The 21,638-nt window shown below is 40.1% G+C and overlaps 2 protein-coding genes across 6 annotated transcripts in view; one reads left to right on the top strand and one right to left on the bottom strand.

Moving 5' to 3' along the window:
* Positions 1-21,638, bottom strand: part of LOC128692766 (clusterin-associated protein 1) — a 149,678-nt gene that overhangs the window by 90,991 nt on the left and 37,049 nt on the right. For 4 of the 5 annotated variants that reach the window (XM_070090054.1, XM_070090055.1, XM_053782122.2 and 1 more), the window contains exons 2-4: positions 12,375-12,562; positions 5,766-5,962; positions 4,833-5,015 (exon numbers count right to left, since the gene is read on the bottom strand). In XM_070090054.1, coding sequence (XP_069946155.1) covers positions 4,833-5,015; positions 5,766-5,962; positions 12,375-12,426 — 432 coding nt within the window. In that variant the 5' untranslated portion in view covers positions 12,427-12,562. Of the gene's footprint in view, positions 1-4,832; positions 5,016-5,765; positions 5,963-7,738; positions 7,841-12,374; positions 12,563-21,638 lie in introns of those variants that run through there. The other variant, XM_070090052.1, reaches the window with a different exon arrangement.
* The window catches only part of LOC128692519 (peroxisomal acyl-coenzyme A oxidase 3), a 314,664-nt gene continuing 301,092 nt past the window's right edge, over positions 8,067-21,638 (top strand). Inside the window, exon 1 of the mRNA XM_070090050.1 lies at positions 8,067-8,089. The gene's annotated coding sequence lies outside the window, so the exon portion shown is untranslated. The remainder of the gene's footprint in view (positions 8,090-21,638) is intronic.

The following is a 21,638-nucleotide window of genomic DNA, read 5'->3' as shown; positions in this document are numbered from 1 at the left end:
AATTCGACGGCCTATTTTGGTGTCATCGGCAAACTTGCCGATGTCGCTCTTTATGCCCTCATCTATGTCGTTTATGTAGATTGTGAACAGCAGGGGGCCCAACACTGACCCCTGCGGAACACCGCTCGTGACACTCCCCCACTCTGATTTCTCCCCATTTATGCAAACTCTCTGCTGCCTATTTGTCAACCATGCCTCTATCCAGGAAAAAATTTCTCCTCCTATTCCATGTGCTTTAATTTTCCTCAATAGTCTCTGATGTGGGACCCTGTCAAAAGCCTTACTGAAGTCCATATACACAATATCATATTCATTACCATGATCTACCTCCTCAAATACCTTAGTGAAAAAAGTTAATAAATTCGTAAGGCAGGAACGCCCCTTTGTAAAACCATGCTGAGATTCGTTGATTAATTTATGCTTTTCAAGGTGGCTACGAACTGCCTCGGCAATTATTGATTCCATAAATTTTCCCACTATGGAGGTTAGGCTTATTGGTCTATAGTTCGAAGCTAAGGACCTGTCACCTGTTTTGAAAATAGGTATCACATTTGCCATTTTCCACTTATCTGGCACCATGCCAGTTTGTAGTGATATGTTGAAAAGATTAGCCAAAGGTGTGCTAAGCTCCTCTTTACATTCCTTTAGAACCCTTGCATACAGTTCATCAGGGCCTGGGGATTTGTTAGGTTTTAATTTATCTATTTGCCTAAGGACCATGTCACTTGTGACCCTAATAGTGCACAGTTTATTATCGTCCTGTTCTACATAATTTATCATTACTGGAATATCGCTGGTATCCTCCTGTGTAAAAACTGAGAGGAAGTATGTGTTAAAAATTCTACACATTTCCTTATCACTGTCAGTGAGCTGACCCGAGGAACTTTTGAGTGGGCCTATCTTGTCCCTGATCTTACTTCTGTAAACCTGAAAGAATCCTTTTGGGTTAGTCTTCGATTCTCTTGCAACTTTAACCTCATAATCTCTTTTTGCTTTTCTAATTCCCTTTTTTATTTCTCTCTTTAACTGAATATATCGATTTCTTAATTGTCCCTCTCCTCTTTTGATTTGCCTATATATGCCTCTCTTTTGACCAATCAGATATTTTAATCTATTGTTCATCCATTTAGGATCATTTTTGTTTGATCTGATTTCCCTATTTGGAACATAATTTGACTGAGCAGCTAGAACTATGCCCTGGAAAGCATCATATCGGCAACCATCACCACTTACCTGACCCTTAGTCAGGTCATTCCAGTTCAGCCCACCTAAGTAATTTTTCAGTCCTATGAAATCAGCCAAGCGAAAGTCAGGGACGGAGACTTGATTGCCATTATTAGGGGAATTCCATGATATATTAAAACTGAGTGATTTGTGATCACTTTCCCCAAGCTCATCATTAACCTCAAGATTATTAATTAGTGTTTCCCTACTGGCAAGAACCAAGTCAAGGAGGTTATTTCCCCTAGTTGGCTCTGTCACAAACTGTTTTAAAAAACAATCCTGGATCGTATCAAGAAAGTCACCTGACTCTAAATTTCCTGTCAAATTGCTCCAGTCAATCTGTCTATAGTTGAAATCTCCCATTAGCACAACATTTTCGTATGTAGATGCCTTACGAATTTCGTCCCATAGAGGTTTACTGCACTCCCTATCAAGATTTGGGGCCCTGTAAATCACACCCAAAATCAGTTTTTCTCGGCCCTCGAGAAGCTGTAACCAAACAGATTCAGTGGCTGACGCTTCTAATTTAATATCTTGTCTAACACAACAATTTAAATTGTCTCTGACATACATCGCTACTCCACCACCTTTCCTGTTGACCCTGTCAGTGTGGAATAATTTATAGCCTTGTATGTGACATTCAGAGGGCATCTCTCTATCTTTCAGATTGAGCCAGGTCTCTGTTATAGCAATAATATCTATGTTTCCTGCACTTGCAATTAATCTTAGCTCATCTATCTTATTTCTTACACTCCTGCTATTAGTATAGTAAACCTTAAGGGAGCTAGTCCCTTGCTGCCCTCTGCTGTCCCCCTTTGTTTGCTGACCTGATCTATTGTCTTTATTTATAACTTCATGCTGAATGCCTTTTATACATTTACTGTTTCCAACCCAAGTGTTGCAACCTGCTTGTTTCCCACACACACCCATACCTCTATCTTCCATCAGTTTAAAATCATAGGCATTTCACCAATGGCCTTCTCAATCGAGTCTGCAAGTGCTACCACCCCAGCCCCAGAGAGATGTACCCCATCCCTTGCATACATATCATGTTTGCCATAAAAGTTGTTCCAGTTGTCAATGAATGGGATTGCAAGTTCCTTGCAGTATCTGTCTAGCCAGCAATTTACACCAATTGCCCTAGACAACCATTCATTTCCTACTCCCCTTCTAGGCAAGATGCTACATATGATTGGGATCCCTCCCTTAGACTTAATGAAATCTATAGCTGACCTGTACTTATCTAGCAGCTCTTCTCTCCTACCCTTCCCAATATCATTTCCACCAGCACTGAGACAGATAATGGGCTTGCTCCCATTACCTGACATGATATTATCCAGCCTGTTGACAATGTCCCCAACACCAGCTCCAGGGAAGCACACTCTATCTCTCATCTTCTTATTCCTATTACAAAAAGCACGGTCAATGTATCTTACCTGAGAGTCACCAACCACAAGAATGCGCTTACCTCCATTAGCAGGGGCAGTAGTACCCTTACCTTCACTGGCCACTGAAGTACATTCATCCTGAAGAACAGAGAAGCGATTTCCTACCTTCAGATCTTCACTCTTAACTTTCCTTACTCTGATGCGCCTTCCATTACTGTGAACTACTCGCCACTTGTAGCAGGTGCTGGGCTGCACCTCACTGCTGGTAGCCGTTGCTGCCTCCCCAACTACAGCCTCCTCACAGCGAGAGACAGACTGCACCTCGCTGCTAGAAGCCTCATTCCCCACAACTCCAGCCACCTCACACTCTCTCCCAGACCCATTGAGGTGGACCTTCAGCCTCCTAATCTCCTCCTGGAGAAGCAAGACCTCCTCCTTCAACTCTCCAACCTCAATTTTTAAAACACTGCAGAAGCAAGCCATGCTTTGTAACCGTCCACACTAATCCCCAAAGCAGCTCAGGGTCTGTGACCTCACGTGACGACTGACCACTGAGCACCAACAGTTAGGTATCTTTATTTCGAAACGTTTCGCCTACACAGTAGGCTTCTTCAGTCGAGTACAGCAAAGTTGATAGAAGCAGAAGAGACTTGAAGACGATGTAATCAGTCCATCACCCTTAAAGTTTTGAGGTGGTCAGTCCCTCAGTCTGGAGAAGAGTATTGTTCCATTGTCTGGAATAATATGGAGTTGAAGTGATAGGATGGAGCCTTATATAGCGCCAGGAGGTGAGACGTAGGTCACTAGTAGAGTAAGAATGTAGACATTGAGAGGTCAGGTCCCTCTCAAATCCAGCCATTCTCACTAGTAGAGGTTGTTGAAATGGTTCCAAGTCTGTACCAAGATACCCTTGTGTTGCAGTGTCTGACAGAGTGAACAATAAAATGGTATAAAATACCAACAGGTTGTTTAGGTAAGACACATATGCAACAGTTAGGTATCTTTATTTCGAAACATTTCGCCTACACAGTAGGCTTCTTCAGTCGAGTACAGCAAAGTTGATAGAAGAAGAACTGAGGGACTGACCACCTCAAAACTTTAAGGGTGATGGACTGATTACATCGTCTTCAAGTCTCTTCTGCTTCTATCAACTTTGCTGTACTCAACTGAAGAAGCCTACTGTGAAGGCGAAACGTTTTGAAATAAAGATACCTAACTGTTGCATATGTGTCTTACCTAAACATAATTAACTTTGATGAAGAAAATGTCTTCCAAGCATTATGATGTCAAAAATACACTTGGCCTCCTGCTTGATGCACACTCAGTCATACAAAACTTTCTAGTCTTCTTTCCATGCAACAACCAGAATTTACTTTGACCACCTAATTTGGGTCAGTGGCAAAGATTTGTCAGCCTTGAATCCTGCTAGTAGTACTGATATGTCAATTATGTGACACAAGGACAACTCAAATTAATGGGAAAACAGAAGTGGGGGGAGGAGGATGCAGTGTAGAAAAGCTCTTTTTATTCATCAAAGTATTCTATGCTTCAAAGAGTCCAAGAACACCTGAGGATCATCTCGACAGGACTCAGACCCATTCAGCAAGTGTTCAGTGTTGTGGAACTATGCTGACCCACAACAGTCAACTAACACCCAGGTGCCTACTAACTGCTAGGTGAACAGGGGCAGCAGGTGCAAGGAAGCATACCCAACTTTTCAGTCCATGCCCCGGGATCAAACCACAGGTACTCAGTATGTGAGCTGAGTGCACTGCCAACCAAGCCATGGGGCACCCCAAGAACAGGCCCTTAAAAAGTATAAAATTCAAAATTACATATTATTAATATTATTTTATTCATAGTTGTCACATAGTGCCTTGGAAAGGGGAGAATAGGAGGCACTCAGATTCAATCAATGGAAAAGGAGGATGGCTCCAATTCCTTGGACCAAGAGCTCTTCACTGCCAACAAGGCAACCCCCTGAAGAGTCTATAATGCTACAACAGTGAAGCTTAGAAGTTTGCTGCACCTGTTTCACACCAACATAGCAACAGTTAAAGCTTAAGAATACTTAAATACCATCATCATCATGGGAATGTACTAAACCTATACAGTATTGCTAGGTAATGGCTAATTTTTATGGTATTGGTATCACCAAAAATTTTGGTAGTCTCATCACTTATCTGTATACTGTGATAAGTCATAATTGTGAAGACTGACCTTTACTGACACTACTGGTGAAGATTCCTGAGGAAGACAGTGGTGGTGGTCATCAGGTGTGGAGAGTAAGGCAGACTCTGCAGCCTTGTACACACATGTGGTAATCTTTAACAGCTCACGAACTGCCAACTTGTCTGCAGCGTACAGCTTTAGGGTGTTTAAGTGCACTCCTAATTTAGTATACTATTGAGAGAGAGAGAGGAGAATATTATAATGTAAAAATATACCCCAGTAAAAGTACTGAAAAACCATCTTAATAAATACAGTAATAGAGTATCAGCAATAATAAACACAGTTCTGTAATAATGAAGTACTGTACTGTACTATGGTGTACCTAAATTTTTGTTGTACTATTACAGCCTAACTCTCAAATTTTCAAGCTTCCTAATTTGTTTTTTTTTGATTATCCATGGTTTTCTTACAAAAAACAAAATCAAATGTTTTATCTTAGATGATGACACAGAATTTTAAAAACAATAGAACTGCAAAAATAAAGACTGAGAAATTTGAAAACTCAAGTTTTTTATATCATTTTTTATTTTCATGAGCCTTCAAGTCTTGGTAGTTTTCTTACCTTGACCATTGTCTGCTGCTTTGTGTATCACTATATTGTTAATTTACCCTTTAAACAAACCATTATTTTCACAAGGTACTGCTACTGTACTTTAATGGGAATAAACAAAGTGTAATCCCAGCTTAGTAACACTACTGTACTTTAATGGGAATAAACAAAGCTTTTTCCCTTCTTTGTAACACTATGTACTGTGTACTATTGTTATTATTAAGATATTACTTTTGTAAATAAAGTATTATTATTTATATACACTTGTTAGAGGGAAATGATCAGTATTGTAAAAAAGTTAATTAAGAACTTGCAAAACAGTGGTTGTTTTGAGAGTTGGCAGTTAGTAAGATGGTATTATGGCTGCTTACAAAAAACATAGCAGCAAAGCGGACCATGATAACACGGTCATGTTCAGATTCAATGTTGATGTTGAGGTCATGGTCACTGTCCACAGTTGTCACTGCCCAGGCAAGAATTTCACTAACCAACTGAAAGTTGGGCAAGGAAAAGTTTTCCAAGGATACCATCCGTGGAAAACCGAGAACCCTTAAGTGCTCCACAAGATCTGAAAAACAGACCTTGTCATTAACTGAGGAAAACTCGTATACACACCCTAGCATAGGTATAAAACTTATAATGGAGCAACAGCAAAGTACCAAACAATTTCCAAAGATTTTTACAAATTCAACAAAATTATTTCCATATTTACCTTTACATTAATACAAAAATAATTAATTGGTGTCAATGTACTAATCATATTACAGTGGAACTTCGGTACTCGAACAGCTCCCTACTCAAACAAAGCTCAGCACTTGACCAAACGAACACAACCTACCAGAACTTCACTGTAAACTATTTCATGTTTCTTCATATTTTTTTATGTTTTTGTTATTATTTGTATAAATAAATCACCATGGGGCATACGAAGATTAACAATAACAGCCAACCAAAAAGAAAACTGATCGGGAAGAATTTGTTTGATACTCAAACGGATCGGCACTCAAACAGCCTTCGAGTACTGAAGTTCCACTGCATTTAAAAAGAGAACTTCAATTATGCAATTACAGTCATACTCCACTTTATGTCATTTCGGCTTAGGTCAAATTCGACTTAATGCCACTTTTCTAAATTTCAGTTCAGCGAACGTCATTACATCTGACATTACGTCACTCAGCAACATTACCTACATCATAATAAAAGGATGTGAAATAAATAAATTTTTCCTTAAACATATATTTATAATAAATAAAACACAAAAATTAACAATGATAAAAAAAGCTAAAAAAAAATTCAAATATAATAAAAACAAAAAATGTACAGCTAGCCCTCCACTTTCACAAGTTCCACTTTCGCGAGCTTCGAACATTCGCGAATGCCCAGCCGCCCAATCATATTTACCAAACAAATGTGGGAAAAAAGTATGGGAAAACGCTTCCTGCCGTGTCCCTACTACCCTCCCTCTTACCCCCTTAACCAGCAGCTCGTCAATCCGCCACTCACTCAGTCATTGTCCAGTTACTATTCATGTCGGTCATGTCCAATTATTGCTTGTGTCCTACCATACACATGTGTTTGTGTGGTGGTGCAAGTATGGCCCCCAAGTGAGCAGCAACTGCTAATGATGAGACAACCCCTAAGCGCTCAAAGAAAGTCATGAATCTGGAGAAGGTGAAATTGCTAGACAAGTGTAGGGCAGGTTATCTGAGCAATTTTTCCATTGGAAAATTATTTAATGTAAACAAAAGCACAGTACATTCTATCAAGAAAAATGAGGCGAAGATAAGGGCGGCACTAGCATCTACTGTTCCTCCCTCAGCGAAGCAAGTGTCACAAGTAAGAAACAGTGCGATGTCTAAGATGGAATCAGCATTATTTGTGTGGATTTCAGACCAAAATAGGAAAGGAAATTCCATAGACAGCAATGCGATTCATGCAAAGGGAAAGACTTTGTATGATACATTGGCTAGTGATGAGGATAGCACTAGTGCAGAACCAGGACGTCCTACCATCACCCATCCTGACTTCCTAGCAAGTAAAGGATGGTTTGATAAATTTAAGAGATGGTTCTCCCTGCACAACCTGAACAGGTTCAATAGGTTAGGGAATCAGTATTGTTAGGCAAGTAAATGCTATTATTATATTTCCCTACAATACGTTTATGCATCAAAACATTTGCAAACGCTACAGACCAGTATTATTATATTTTCCTACATCATATTTGCACACCAAACATATTTGCACTCCAAACCCTCATGAATGTGGAGGTCCTTCTGTATACATATGCAATAAAATATTTACATCAAAAAATTGTAAACAAATAAATAACAAAAAGGCACAATACCGTGACTGGAACGATACACAAATAACCCGCACATAGAAGAGAGGAGCTTACGATGACGTTTCGGTCCAACTTGGACCATTTACAAAGTGACTTTGTAAATGGTCCAAGTATGACCGAAATGTCGTCGTAAGCTCCTCTCTTCTATGTGCGGGTTATTTGTGTATTGTAAACAAATGTCCGTCATTACGTAGTTCTGCCGTCTTGCTGCATGGCAGCATTGCTGTTGCCAAATGTATTTTTGCCCACGTGTATCGTTGCCAACTCCCTCACCTTAATCCTCCTCCAACTAATTCCTCTCTCATCAACCTCCTCTCCCAGGACCCAGCAAGCAGAAGAGATGTGAAGTTTAAGGTAAATACGTAACAATTTTATTAATTTTATTTATTATTCTCTTCAAATTAAGACTTAAATATCCTTTAAATTCTTTATTGCCTTAACAAGTTATATTCTTTCTCATGTTGTTTACACTAATTGTAAGGTGATAAATTAAACACATATGCAACACTTGGGTATCTTTAATGAGGAAACGTTTTGCCACACACTGGCTTCATCAGTCCATACAAAGGAGAATCGTGAAGAACAGGAGGAGTCTGAGATAATTAGTTCCTCAGCCTTGAGTCTGATGGACTGATTACATTGATGCAAAGCTGAGAGACTGATTACCTCAAACTCCTCCTGTTCTTCACCATTCTCCTTTGTATGGACTGATAAAGGCAGTGTGTGGCTAAATGTTTCCTCATTAAAAGACAACACAATAAGTGTCAGGGGCCCAAGACTGCTCAACTGGCTCCCAGCATACATAAGGGGGATTACTGATAGACCCCTGGCTGTCTTCAAGCAGGCACTGGACAAGCACCTAAAGTCAGTACCTGACCAGCCAGGCTGTGGTTCATACATTGGACTGCATGCAGCCAACAGTAACAGCCTGGTTGATCAGGCCCTGATCCTCCAAGAGGCCTGGTCACAGACCGGGCTGCGGAGGCGTTGAACCCTGGAACTCTCTCTAGGTAAACTCCATGTATTGATCTCAGAAGTGCATCATATTCACTCAATTTTTGACAAAGGAGGGTGCACACCTCATGAAATAGGCTAGTCTGGGCAATGTTAGACACCTTGTCAGAAGATACAGGGCATTGTGAGCATTCAAATTACTTATCTCCTCCATCCTCTTCAGGTCATTTGGTTTATTCCTGAGGACTGTGTCGACATGGTAAGCAAAGATCATGAAACAAAATGCAAAAATATAGACAGACTTCTAAGCCTACAACATCAGGTCCTTAATTAAGCAAACACTATGATGACCTCCTGGCACTCCTTGAATCACTAAAGACACCCTTCTCCTGCATTATTCTTACTGAGACCTGGCTTAAGCAGGACACAATAGATATCTACCCTCTACCAGGATACACAGCAATTCACAACTGCAGACCAAACCAAGTTGGGGGTGGTATTGCAATCTATTACTCTAACCAATTATCTTGTATTAGCACCACTTGCTTTAGTGATGAATATGGGGAATACATTTTTGCTAATTTTACTGTAAAAAACCTTAAGACACCTATAACAATCGGTGCCATTTACCGGATACCTCACACAAACATCCCAAATTTCAGTGAGAAATTAAAGTCACTAATAACAAACAGACAAATGAATAAGCACCACCTTCTCTTAGCTGGAGACTTCAACATCAACCTTGGCTTACTAGATGATCAGCCTGTAACTGATTTCATCAACAATATGAACAACACACTTCTCATACCAACAATAACTAAACCAACCAGGCTCACTGAGACAAGTGCAACCATAATAGACCACATATGGACCAATATACTAGCCCCCCTTAAATCAGGGATAATCACAGATAGCACTACAGACCACTACCCTACCTTCCTCCTGACAAACATTAATAAACCACCACTTGAATACAACAAAGTCTCATTTACACTCCATGACGAGGCCTCAATAAGGAAGTTCACAACTGACCTAGAGATTGTTGACTGGCCTACAGAATTCTCCAAGGCCAATGGTATTGATGACTGGACAGACATTTTTCTTAACAAATTACTTAGACTATACAACAAACATTGTCCTATAAAAACGAAACAGATCACAAACAAACGGCTTGGTTGCCCATGGCTAACCAGCACCATTCTGAAGTCCATTGACAAGAAACACCAATATGAAAAGCAATATAGACAGGGCTTAATACACAAAGATATTCTTAAACATTATTCATCAGTTCTCACCAAAGTAATAAAGAAAGCCAAACAACTATACTACTCCAGTAGATTCACAGACACTAGAGGAGATATAAAAAAGACCTGGAAAACACTCTCTCAGATTCTAGGGACCCACAAACTGAAAAAAAAACAAGAATATTGTCCTAACTAAACCTAATGAAACACCACTACATCCCACTGACACAGCTAACAAGATAAACGACTTCTTCTCAACCATAGGATCTAATCTCGCCAATAAAATCCCACATACTAATGCCCATGCCGGGGACTACCTAGATGGGAATTTCCCAAATTCCTTCTATCTTGCACCAACTGAGCCCTCGGAAGTCACCGAGATTATAAAGTCACTTAAAAACAACTCAGGGAATCTGTCTAATGTCCCACCATTACTGTACAAGCGAGCGGCCCATATCCTTTCGCATGCTATTTCATTACTTTTTAACAAGTCCCTAGAAACTAGCACCTTCCCGAAACTACTCAAGATGGCAAGGGTTACACCAATACATAAAGGTGGTGACCCTACAGACTTAAACAACTATAGGCCAATATCAAACTTACCATTGCTATCCAAAATCTTTGAGAAACTCGTGCACAGGAGGCTATATTCATTTATAACAGCACAAAACATACTCAACCCCTGCCAATTTGGATTTAGGAAAAATAAAAGCACTAATGATGCAATCATAAAAATGCTAGATCTGCTTTACACAGCATTGGAAAATAAGGAATATCCACTAGGAATTTTTATTGACCTAAGAAAAGCTTTTGACACAGTAGACCACGACATCCTACTCCACAAACTTGACCATTACGGTATAAGAGGCCATGCGCTTGCTTATTTCAAATCTTACCTTACTAATAGGTATCAATATGTTACCATTAAAGACACAGCATCAACAACACGGCCACTTGATACTGGAGTTCCGCAGGGAAGTGTCCTTGGTCCCCTGCTCTTCCTCATATACATCAACGATCTTCCAAACGTATCCCAACACCTGAAACCCATTCTCTTTGCTGACGACACAACTTATGTCATCTCTCACCCTAATCTTGCCACCCTCAACACCATTGTTAACGAGGAGCTGATCAAAATATCGACTTGGATGACAGCCAATAAACTTACGCTTAACACTGACAAAACCTACTATATTATGTTTGGTAGCAGAGCAGGAGATGCACAAATTAACATTAAGATCGACAACACTCTAATTACCAGACATAATGAGGGCAAATTCCTAGGCCTATACCTTGACAACAACCTGAATTTCAGCACCCATATCCAACACATAACCAAAAAAGTATCCAAAACAGTTGGGATCCTCTCCAAGATACGATACTACGTGCAAAATGCCCTTCTCACACTATACCACTCACTTATTTATCCATACCTCACCTATGCTATTTGTGCTTGGGGATCAACTGCAGCAACACACCTAAAGCCAATAATAACCCAACAAAAAGCTGCAGTAAGAATAATCACTAAATCCCATCCCTGGCAACACACCCCCCCACTCTTCATAGATCTAAACTTACTCCCTGTTCAGTACATCCACACTTACTACTGTGCAATCTACATCTACAGGACCTTAAACTCCAATATCAACCTTGACCTAAAATGCTTTCTTGATAGTTGTGACAGAACCCACAGGCATAACACCAGACACAAACATCTCTACGACATTCCCCATGTCCGACTAAAACTTTACAAAAATTCAATGTATGTCAAAGGCCCTAAAATCTGGAACACCCTACCTGAGAACTCTAGAACTGCAGACACATTCATCACCTTCAAAACTACCATTAGAAAACATCTTATCTCCCTGATAAACCCCATCAACTAACTACACAAATACCACTTACACTCACTCACCCATTTGACCATAAACAGAAATATTAATCTCAATCTTAAAATAATGAATCCTATGATACTCCAATACTGAAACTATGTACTGTGCCAAAACAAAAGCATTCACATTGCTAAACTCACAAACTAGTATTTAGTCACTTAGCCATAATACCAACTTACCTCATAATCTGTAATATTTTAAAATAAAGAATTAAACTAAGTCTGCCCGAAATGCCTAGCCATGCTAGGCGTTCTAGTGGTACACTCTGTAATCACTATTTAACTACGTGTAAACCACACAACAACCAAATTCTGTAAATTCAACATTGTAATCTTTATAGAGAATAAACTTTGAATTTGAATTTGAATTTATTAACAGTGTGAGAAAGAGGCTACAATTGTAAACTTAGAAATGTGCAGCACACCTAAAAAAAGAAGACATCACAAACATAGTTCTGCTCCTGAAACTATTGGCTTCCATTAAGAACTAAATATGTAATGTAACACACCTACATAATACAGTTTTTTACAAGATTCATAAGGTTCTTACTTCTTATTTCCCGAAAGGACATTGCAGACTGTAATGAGATCAAACTTAACATGCAATTTCTTCATAAATCCCATCTAGCTTGTACATGCGAGAGGTTGACTTTGATGGGACACTCGAGCATCAGATAACACCTGACAGCTGCTTTCCCCATCAAACTGCCTGATGAAACTGCTTCAAATGTGGTATACCTGAGGACATGATACACTATATAAGAATGCAAATATGTACAGAGAATGTGGAAGAGCATAGCATGGTGACACTGGCTTTGGATGAGAAACACTGCCTTATCATTAAACAGATATATTTCAATTGTCAATTCATCAAATGCATCCTCATAACCAAATTCAACTTTTTTTATTTTTGATCAAGAATGTTGGTAAAACAACTTAGACACTAAAACTCAGGCTCTATTACAAAACTCTGTATGAAATAACATTAAAATAGACCAGCACAGGCACATCATGTACACTAATGAAGAGGTGCAATTCCACCAGAATGGAATGGAATGCAATTGCACCAGAATGGAAAGATTATGTATTTCAATGCTACCTTCAAGGTTGCCAAATCCCCAACAAACAGCTCTGGTTCATCCACATATTAGTAAGGCAAGGCAACTTTTGAAAGCAAGAGTTAATGCAAAATGAAGCTCTCAGAATTATTTTTGGCTGTCCCAAATCTGCAAAGGTTCTTAATATGAGGAAGTATTTCTAGTATCAGTGATAGGATTGTTGAGATTAACACTGTACTCGGTATTAGAATGTTAAGAAATGAACCAGACACTGTCACAATGAATCTTTCTAAGTGTCTAGAAGTAAATACACACAGATCTAAATGGATTGTGAAAACGTGCAACTGCATTAAGTTTTATAACCTGCATGACCTGTATCACTGTAGACAACAAAAGCATTTCACCCCTTCATGGAAGATGTGTTCATTTAACCCTTAAACGGTCCAAACAGATCGACGTTCAAATTCGTAGTGCTACAAAAGTAGATCTACTTTTTTTTACACATTTTCAAATATAACAAAAAAAATGTAGATAAAAGTTTTTTTACACGTTTTCACATGTAAAACAAAACAAAAAAAGATCTACATTTTTTTACATACTTTCAGATGTTGAAAAAACGTATATATACGTTTGGACCATTTAAGGGTTAATATCACATACCTGTAAGTCCCTCCCAAGAAGCTCATTGCTAGTAATCCCTTCCTTAAATCACTTGTTAAAGCAACTGCTCAAGAAGAAATTTCTTTCCTAGCTGGTAGTAATAAGTTATCACAAGTTATATACACTGATGGCTCTAAACAGGAGTCTTCTGGCAAGGCTGCATCTGTTCTTGTTGCCACCTCCCCAGTTAAGAACGATAATAAACTTGTTGAACTAGGCATAAGAATTAACAACTGGGCGTCTACACTGCAAACTGAATTGTTTGCAATTCTAATGGCACTAAAACTAATTTATGACACTGAGCTTGACTCGATCATCATTACTGATTCTATGTCATCATTGAAGGCTCTTGACTCTTATGACTCCAACAACATGCTCATTGGAGAAGCCAGGCATAAATACCCAAAAATCTGAGACAAAGGAATTAATGTACAATTGCTATGGATCCCATCACACATTGGATTACTCCTTCATGATAAAGCTGATATGTTAGCCAAGAAGAGTACCCAGAAGGAGAAAGTAGAATATAACTTTGGCATATCTGTGTCTGGCATTAGGAATAATATTACGAGAGAAATAAATAATTAAAATGACTGTTATAGAAATGCAGTAAGAAGCCTGAGTAGATCTATAACCCACTATGATAACATGAATGTAGATAAGTATGTTTATGGAGCAACTTGCAATGTGAACAGACTGACTGATGTTGCAGTGGCCAGGCTTAAGCTTGGTTACAAGTATACTTCTGGCAGTTTGGGAGACACACAGATGATGATCAAACTAAAATGCAAATTATGTGATCAGGCATATGATCACTCTCTTGAACACTATGTGCTTAACTGTTCACTTATTGAGGAATACAGAGATAGACAGTATAATAACCTATGTGACATGTCAAGATATCTTATTAATGAAAATAAGATACCAGATATGTACAAGCCAATTTCCTGAATTTGCTCGTAACAGATAAGTGAACTGTAGATATGTAGATATAAATCCATATGTACACCTGTTAACCCTTTTGGGGTCTAGTTCCTAGGCCTTTTGTGTATCCATATGCTCTTGCGCTACCCTCCACAGGATGGATATGGGGTGCACAATAAACTAGCCACCTCGGTGGCAAAATCTAAAAAATCTAATTCGTTATTATGGCGTCCGAGTGTCACTCTGTTCGTTGACATCCTTCACGAGCTCCCTGTCTCTTGACTATGTCTGGAAACTTTCCAAAATTTCAAGTGTTTTAGTTGCTGCACATTTTATATACTTATAACTGTAACTACTACTCAGACTGGGGTGCGGGGGCATTGACCCCTGATACCCTCTCTAGGTATACTCCAGGTATACTAGTACGTACTACTACTACTACTACTACTACTACTACTACTACTACTACTGCTACTACTACTACTCCTACTACTAATAATAACAATAATAATACATATTAACAATAATAATAATAATCCTAGGTAGTAGGTTGGTAGACAGCAACCGCCCAGGGAGGTACTACCGTCCAGCCAAGTGAGTGTAAAACGAAAGCCTGTAATTGTTTTACATGATGGTAGGATTGCTGGTGTCCTTTTTTCTGTCTCATGAACATGCAAAAATTCTGGTACGTCTTGCTACTTCTACTTACACTTAGGTCACACTACACATACATGTACAAGTGTATATATACATACCCCTCTGGGTTTTCTTCTATTTTCTTTCTAGTTCTTGTTCTTGTTTATTTCCTCTTATCTCCATGGGGAAGTGGAACAGAATTCTTCCTCCGTAGGCCATGCGTGTTGTAAGAGGCGACTAAAATGCCGGGAGCAAGGGGCTAGTAACCCCTTCTCCTGTATATATTACTAAATTTGAAAGGAGAAACTTTGTTTTTTCCTTTTGGGCCACCCCGCCTCGGTGGGATACGGCCGGTGTGTTGAAAGAAGAAAGAATAATAATAATAATAACACTACCTGGAGTTTACCTGGAGAGAGTTCCGGGGGTCAACGCCCCCGCGGCCCGGTCTGTGACCAGGCCTCCTGGTGGATCAGAGCCTGATCAACCAGGCTGTTGCTGCTGGCTGCACGCAAACCAACGTACGAGCCACAGCCCGGCTGATCCGGAACTGACTTTAGGTGCTTGTCCAGTGCCAGCTTGAAGACTGCCAGGGGTCTGTTGGTAATCCCCCTTATGTGTGCTGGGAGGCAGTTGAACAGTCTCGGGCCCCTGACACTTATTGTATGGTCTCTTAACGTGCTAGTGACACCCCTGCTTTTCATTGGGGGGATGGTGCATCGTCTGCCAAGTCTTTTGCTTTCGTAGTGAGTGATTTTCGTGTGCAAGTTCGGTACTAGTCCCTCTAGGATTTTCCAGGTGTATATAATCATGTATCTCTCCCTCCTGCGTTCCAGGGAATACAGGTTTAGGAACCTCAAGCGCTCCCAATAATTGAGGTGTTTTATCTCCGTTATGCGCGCCGTGAAAGTTCTCTGTACATTTTCTAGGTCGGCAATTTCACCTGCCTTGAAAGGTGCTGTTAGTGTGCAGCAATATTCCAGCCTAGATAGAACAAGTGACCTGAAGAGTCTCATCATGGGCTTGGCCTCCCTAGTTTTGAAGGTTCTCATTATCCATCCTGTCATTTTTCTAGCAGATGCGATTGATACAATAATAATAATAATAACAATAATCACTCTGGGGCACTTTAAATATCATATGTTATAGACATTTTCATTAATCCATCTTTACACTCAATGAACATATGTCGATGTCAATATGCATAATAATAATAATAATAATAATAATAATAATAATAATAATAATAATAATAATAATAATAATTGCTCTGGAGAGCTTTTAATGTCGTATATGTATTATGTTACCATAGACATTTTCATTGATCCATCTTTAAACTCAGTGAACAAGGTACGTCGATGGCAAAAACAATAACAACAACAATAACAACAATAATAATAATAATGTGCTCTGGAGTGCTTTTAATATCATATATTATGCTGTTACAGACATTTTCATTTACCCTTTGACTGTTTCGGTCACATATATACATCTTCCACGCCACTGTTTCTGACGTATTTATACGCGTAAATTCTAGCGGCTTCAAATCAAGTGGGAGAAAGCTTGTAGGCCAACATGTGAGAGAATGGGTCTGTGTGGTCAGTGTGCACCACATAAAAAAAATCCTGCAGCACGCAGTGCGTAATGAGAAAAAAAACTGAGCGTTTTTTTTGGATTAAAATGCCGACTTTGAGGTGTATTTTCGTATAGTATTTATTGTTGTATTCTCGCTTTCATGGTATTAGGTGATAAAATGGAAAACATGTTACAGAAGTAGAGATGATTTTGATTACTTTCACGAAGAAAAGACCTTGAAATTGAGCTCAAAGTAGCAGAAATGTTCGATTTTTACCAATGCTCAAGAGTAAGAAAATCACACCATACATCCAATACACATCAACTGGGGGGTCTAATATTCTTTTACTAGTTTACTGATATTATTTATACCATTTTTACAATAATGCAGTAGTCTGCAAAACAGCAAATTTTGTATTTTTTTTTGTATGAATAAAAAATCAAAATAGAAAGCAATAGTAATATAAGAGGGGCCTAGAGACGTGACTAATGAACAGAGGATATGTTACGTATTTTAGTGCCAAGAATGCCTACATTGTTTATTCTGGACCCTATTTTGAAATTGGCATCTTTTCTAATTTGAGTGAAATTGGCCAAATTGCCAATTTCTGAACACTTTATTGGGTAGTTCAAATAGGTAAATGGGCAGTTTCTTGTACTCAACTGATTGAAAAAAATGGAGTTCTAAAGAAATAGCTATGAGTTTGGTCAACTGGAACAACGGAATTGGTCAAAAACAGGGCTCAAAGTCGGCGAAATCGCCAATACATACATGTCGTTGAGACCGCTAACTTCGCGGGAGCGTAATTCCCTGAGTTTTCGACCAAATTTTGTACTTTTGGTGTCATTACCATCGGGAAAAGATTCTCTATCATTTCATAAGAAAAATAATTTTTTTTTCCGAAAATTTATCGACATAGAATGACAGTTTCAGAAAGGGGCCTGCGACAGTCAAAGAGTTAATCCATCTATGACATTTTTCAAAATTATATAAAACATATGCTACATATATAAACAAAATATATACACTCACAGTGAAACAAATAAACACAGCTGTGAAGTGTGGTAGTCATGTGGGCTACCACACCTGACTTCCTACAATAAATGCTACTCACCTCTCACCCTACATTAAGACTATAAATATTTTAAGGCAAATAATGACTACTTTTTGTGAATTTTACTTTTTTTATGTCTAGTTCTATTGCTAACTTAATATACCTGAGAGAATATACCTTAGAGAAAGCTCTGATGAACTGCGACATGCTCAGAAGGAGACCTCATTACGTGCCGCTCAGATTCGTGCTTCACTTCCTACTCCTGACAGAAGAACTGCAGAATATATACTCAGCCAAATTACCACTGCCAACATCCAACAGAAATTGAAGCTATCACGAAAACTACAAGACCTGTGCTCGCACAGCAAATGGAGCAAAATGGGACGACCAGAAATCATAAATAACTTATCTTCCTATACACTAACCGTCACCGAGACAGAAGCCCTCAGCCTAGGGCTCAAGTTTACTACCGGCATCAACAAGAAACATAATCTGGTGAATATGGTAACCAAGAACCAACCTTTTGGAGGCTCTGAGTTTCAAAAAGGCTTTGTTCAAGGAATTATCACTGCTGCAGCTACTGAGCCTTCAAGACCGGTCATTCCCAGAAGATACATCCAAGCACTCAGCGACTTGGCCAACAACGATGATATCGTCATTACAACCGCTGACAAAGGAGGTGGTGTGGTGTTACTCGACACTGTCGACTACAACAATAAAGTTTTAAATCTTCTCAATGATGCCAACACATTCCAACCTGTATCAGAATCATTGCTACTTCAAAGTTCCCAGACTTTTCTTCAAAAGGCTCGTAGCATCTTACGAAAATCAGAACAAGGCAAAAAACTACTTAAACTTTTACCAGGTCAACCGAAACCAGCACACCTGTATGGCCTTCCTAAGACACACAAACCTGGCATCCCACTACGGCCTATCACTTCGGGCATAGGGAGTGCACCACACGGACTAGCCAGCCACCTTGCCAAATACCTTTCAGTGCTTCTGGGCACCATCAGTCAAGACCACCTCAAACACTCAGGAGACCTTCTCTCCCGAATTTCCAACCTGAATGTTAAAAACAAAAGCATGGCTTCCTTCGATGTCACAGCCCTCTTTACCAACGTTCCTACTGACGCTGCAATCAACATTCTGAGACAGAGGCTCACTGAAAACCACGACCTCCCTTTACCTCTTCTAGATTTCATCAATCTAGTGGAACTTTGTGTTAATTTCAACTTCTTCAAGTATCAGGACAACTGTTACAAACAGTGCTTTGGGATGGCAATGGGCAGCCCGCTCAGTGCTGTGCTTGCCAACCTCTTCATGGAAAACCTGGAGACAGAGAAATTCAGCACCCTCATTCCCAACACCGTTACCTGGCTAAGATACGTTGATGATATATTGGTTTTCTATCCGAGACGTCTCAATATCCAGGCCCTTCTCAACAAGATCAATGCAGTTGAACCATCAATAAAGTTTATACTTGAGCTCGAAAATGATGGCAAACTTCCTTTCCTCGACGTTCTACTGTGCAGATCTCCCGACAGTGACAAACTTCTCTTCAAAGTGTATAGAAAACCTACCAACAAGGACGATCTTATACACTTTTATTCACACCAAGACACCCGCACTAAGAGAGGAGTCCTCATTGGCTTCTTCTTGAGAGCTCTTCGCATCTCCAGCCCTTGTTTTCTAGAAGAAGAATGCACTTACATAACACAAGCCTTTACACGTCTTCAGTTCCCATCTTTCTTCATCCGAGGCTGCAGACTCAAGGCACAAGCTATCCTCAACAAACCGCCCATGGAACAGCCCCCTAAGCAGTTCATAGTACTCCCATGTGGTGATGTTGCAACGAATACTCGCCGGGCACTTGCTATGAGTAACATCAACGTTTCCACCATAAACACATCATCTATCAAAGACCTCACTACGAAACGCAGCCCCACACCTCTAACTTCTACAGCAGGCGTCTACACTATTCCCTGTGGGTTCTGTCCCAAGAAATATGTAGGCGATCTTGTAAGAGCATCGAAATGCGAGACTATGTAAGGTACGCCTGTGTCCTCCACAGAGACTCCACGGGACATTTGATGAACTGGAATGAGGCACAACTCGTTCTCACCGAACCAGACCTCAGATGCCGATGGTGCCTAGAAGCCTCACTAATCGCCGTCACCGACACTATAGAACGCAACACTGGAAACTACAAAATTTCAAAAACATTGGCATACATGATACTTAAGCACCACCAACCCAACAACACAGGAGTCACATGATTTCAACGTCTACCCGTCCTCATCATAGGCAGAGGTTGTTTTTGATAAGAACCTGCCTCGCATGGGCCAGTAGGCCTTCTACAGTGTTCCTCCATTCTTATGTTCTTATGACTTTCCTCAGGTCACGTGCGTCACTCACACCTCACCTCTCCGCCTATAAATATTACCTGTCTGAGTGTTTTCTACCTGTCGAGAGAGTATACCTGGGGGGTCAACGCCCCCGCGGCCCGGTCTGTGACCAGACCTCCTGGTGGATCAGAGCCTGATCAACCAGGCTGTTGCTGCTGGCTGCACGCAAACCAACGTACGAGCCACAGCCCGGCTGATCAGGAACTGACTTTAGGTGCTTGTCCAGTGCCAGCTTGAAGACTGCCAGGGGTCTGTTGGTAATCCCCCTTATGTGTGCTGGGAGGCAGTTGAACAGTCTCGGGCCCCTGACACTTATTGTATGGTCTCTTAACGTGCTAGTGACACCCCTGCTTTTCATTGGGGGGATGGTGCATCGTCTGCCAAGTCTTTTGCTTTCGTAGTGAGTGATTTTCGTATGCAAGTTCGGTACTAGTCCCTCTAGGATTTTCCAGGTGTATATAATCATGTATCTCTCCCTCCTGCGTTCCAGGGAATACAGGTTTAGGAACCTCAAGCGCTCCCAGTAATTGAGGTGTTTTATCTCCGTTATGCGTGCCGTGAAAGTTCTCTGTACATTTTCTAGGTCGGCAATTTCACCTGCTTTGAAAGGTGCTGTTAGTGTGCAGCAATATTCCAGCCTAGATAAAACAAGCAACCTGAAGAGTGTCATCATGGGCTGGGCATCCCTAGTTTTGAAGGTTCTCATTATCCATCCTGTCATTTTTCTAGCAGATGTGATTGATACATTGTTGTGGTCTTTGAAAGTGAGATTGTCTGACATGATCACTCCCAGGTCTTTTGCATTAGTTTTTCGCTCCATTGTGTAGTTGGAATTTGTTTTATTCTCTGATATAGTTTTAATTTCCTCATGTTTTCCATATCGGAGTAACTGAAATTTCTTATCACTGAATTGCATATTGTTGTCTGCAGTCCATTTAAAGATTTGTTTGATGTCCACCTGGCATCTTGCAGTGTCTTCAATGGAGGACACTGTCCTGCAAATTTGAGTGTCATCTGCAGAGGAAGACAGTTCTGTGGCTTACATCCCTGTCTATGTCAGAAATGAGGATGAGGAACAGGATGGGAGCGAGTACTGTTCCTTGGGGAACAGAGCTTTTCACAGTAGCCGCCTCAGACTTTACTATGTTTGCTACTACTTTTTGTGTTCTATTTGTTAGGAAATTATAGATCCATCTACCAACTTCTGCTGTTATTCCTTTATCATGCATTTTGTGCTCTATCACACCATGGTCACACTTGTCAAAGGTTTTTGCAAAGAATGTGTATACTACATCTGCATTTTGTTTGTCTTCTAGAACATCCAGGTCCTTTTCATAGTGGTCCAGTAGTTGGGACAGGCAGGAGTGACCTGCTCTAAACCTATGTTGCCCTGGGTTGTGTAACTGATAGGTATCTCGCTGAGTGGTGATCTTGCTTCTTAGAATCTTTTCAAAGATTTCTATGATATAAGATGTTAGTGCTATTGGTCTGTAGTTCTTTG

The sequence above is a fragment of the Cherax quadricarinatus genome, chromosome 30 (genome assembly GCF_038502225.1).
Source record: "Cherax quadricarinatus isolate ZL_2023a chromosome 30, ASM3850222v1, whole genome shotgun sequence".
NCBI lineage: Eukaryota > Metazoa > Arthropoda > Malacostraca > Decapoda > Parastacidae > Cherax > Cherax quadricarinatus.
The sequence above is the reverse complement of the archived record's forward strand: the minus strand, read 5'-3'. Positions and strand labels throughout refer to the sequence as shown.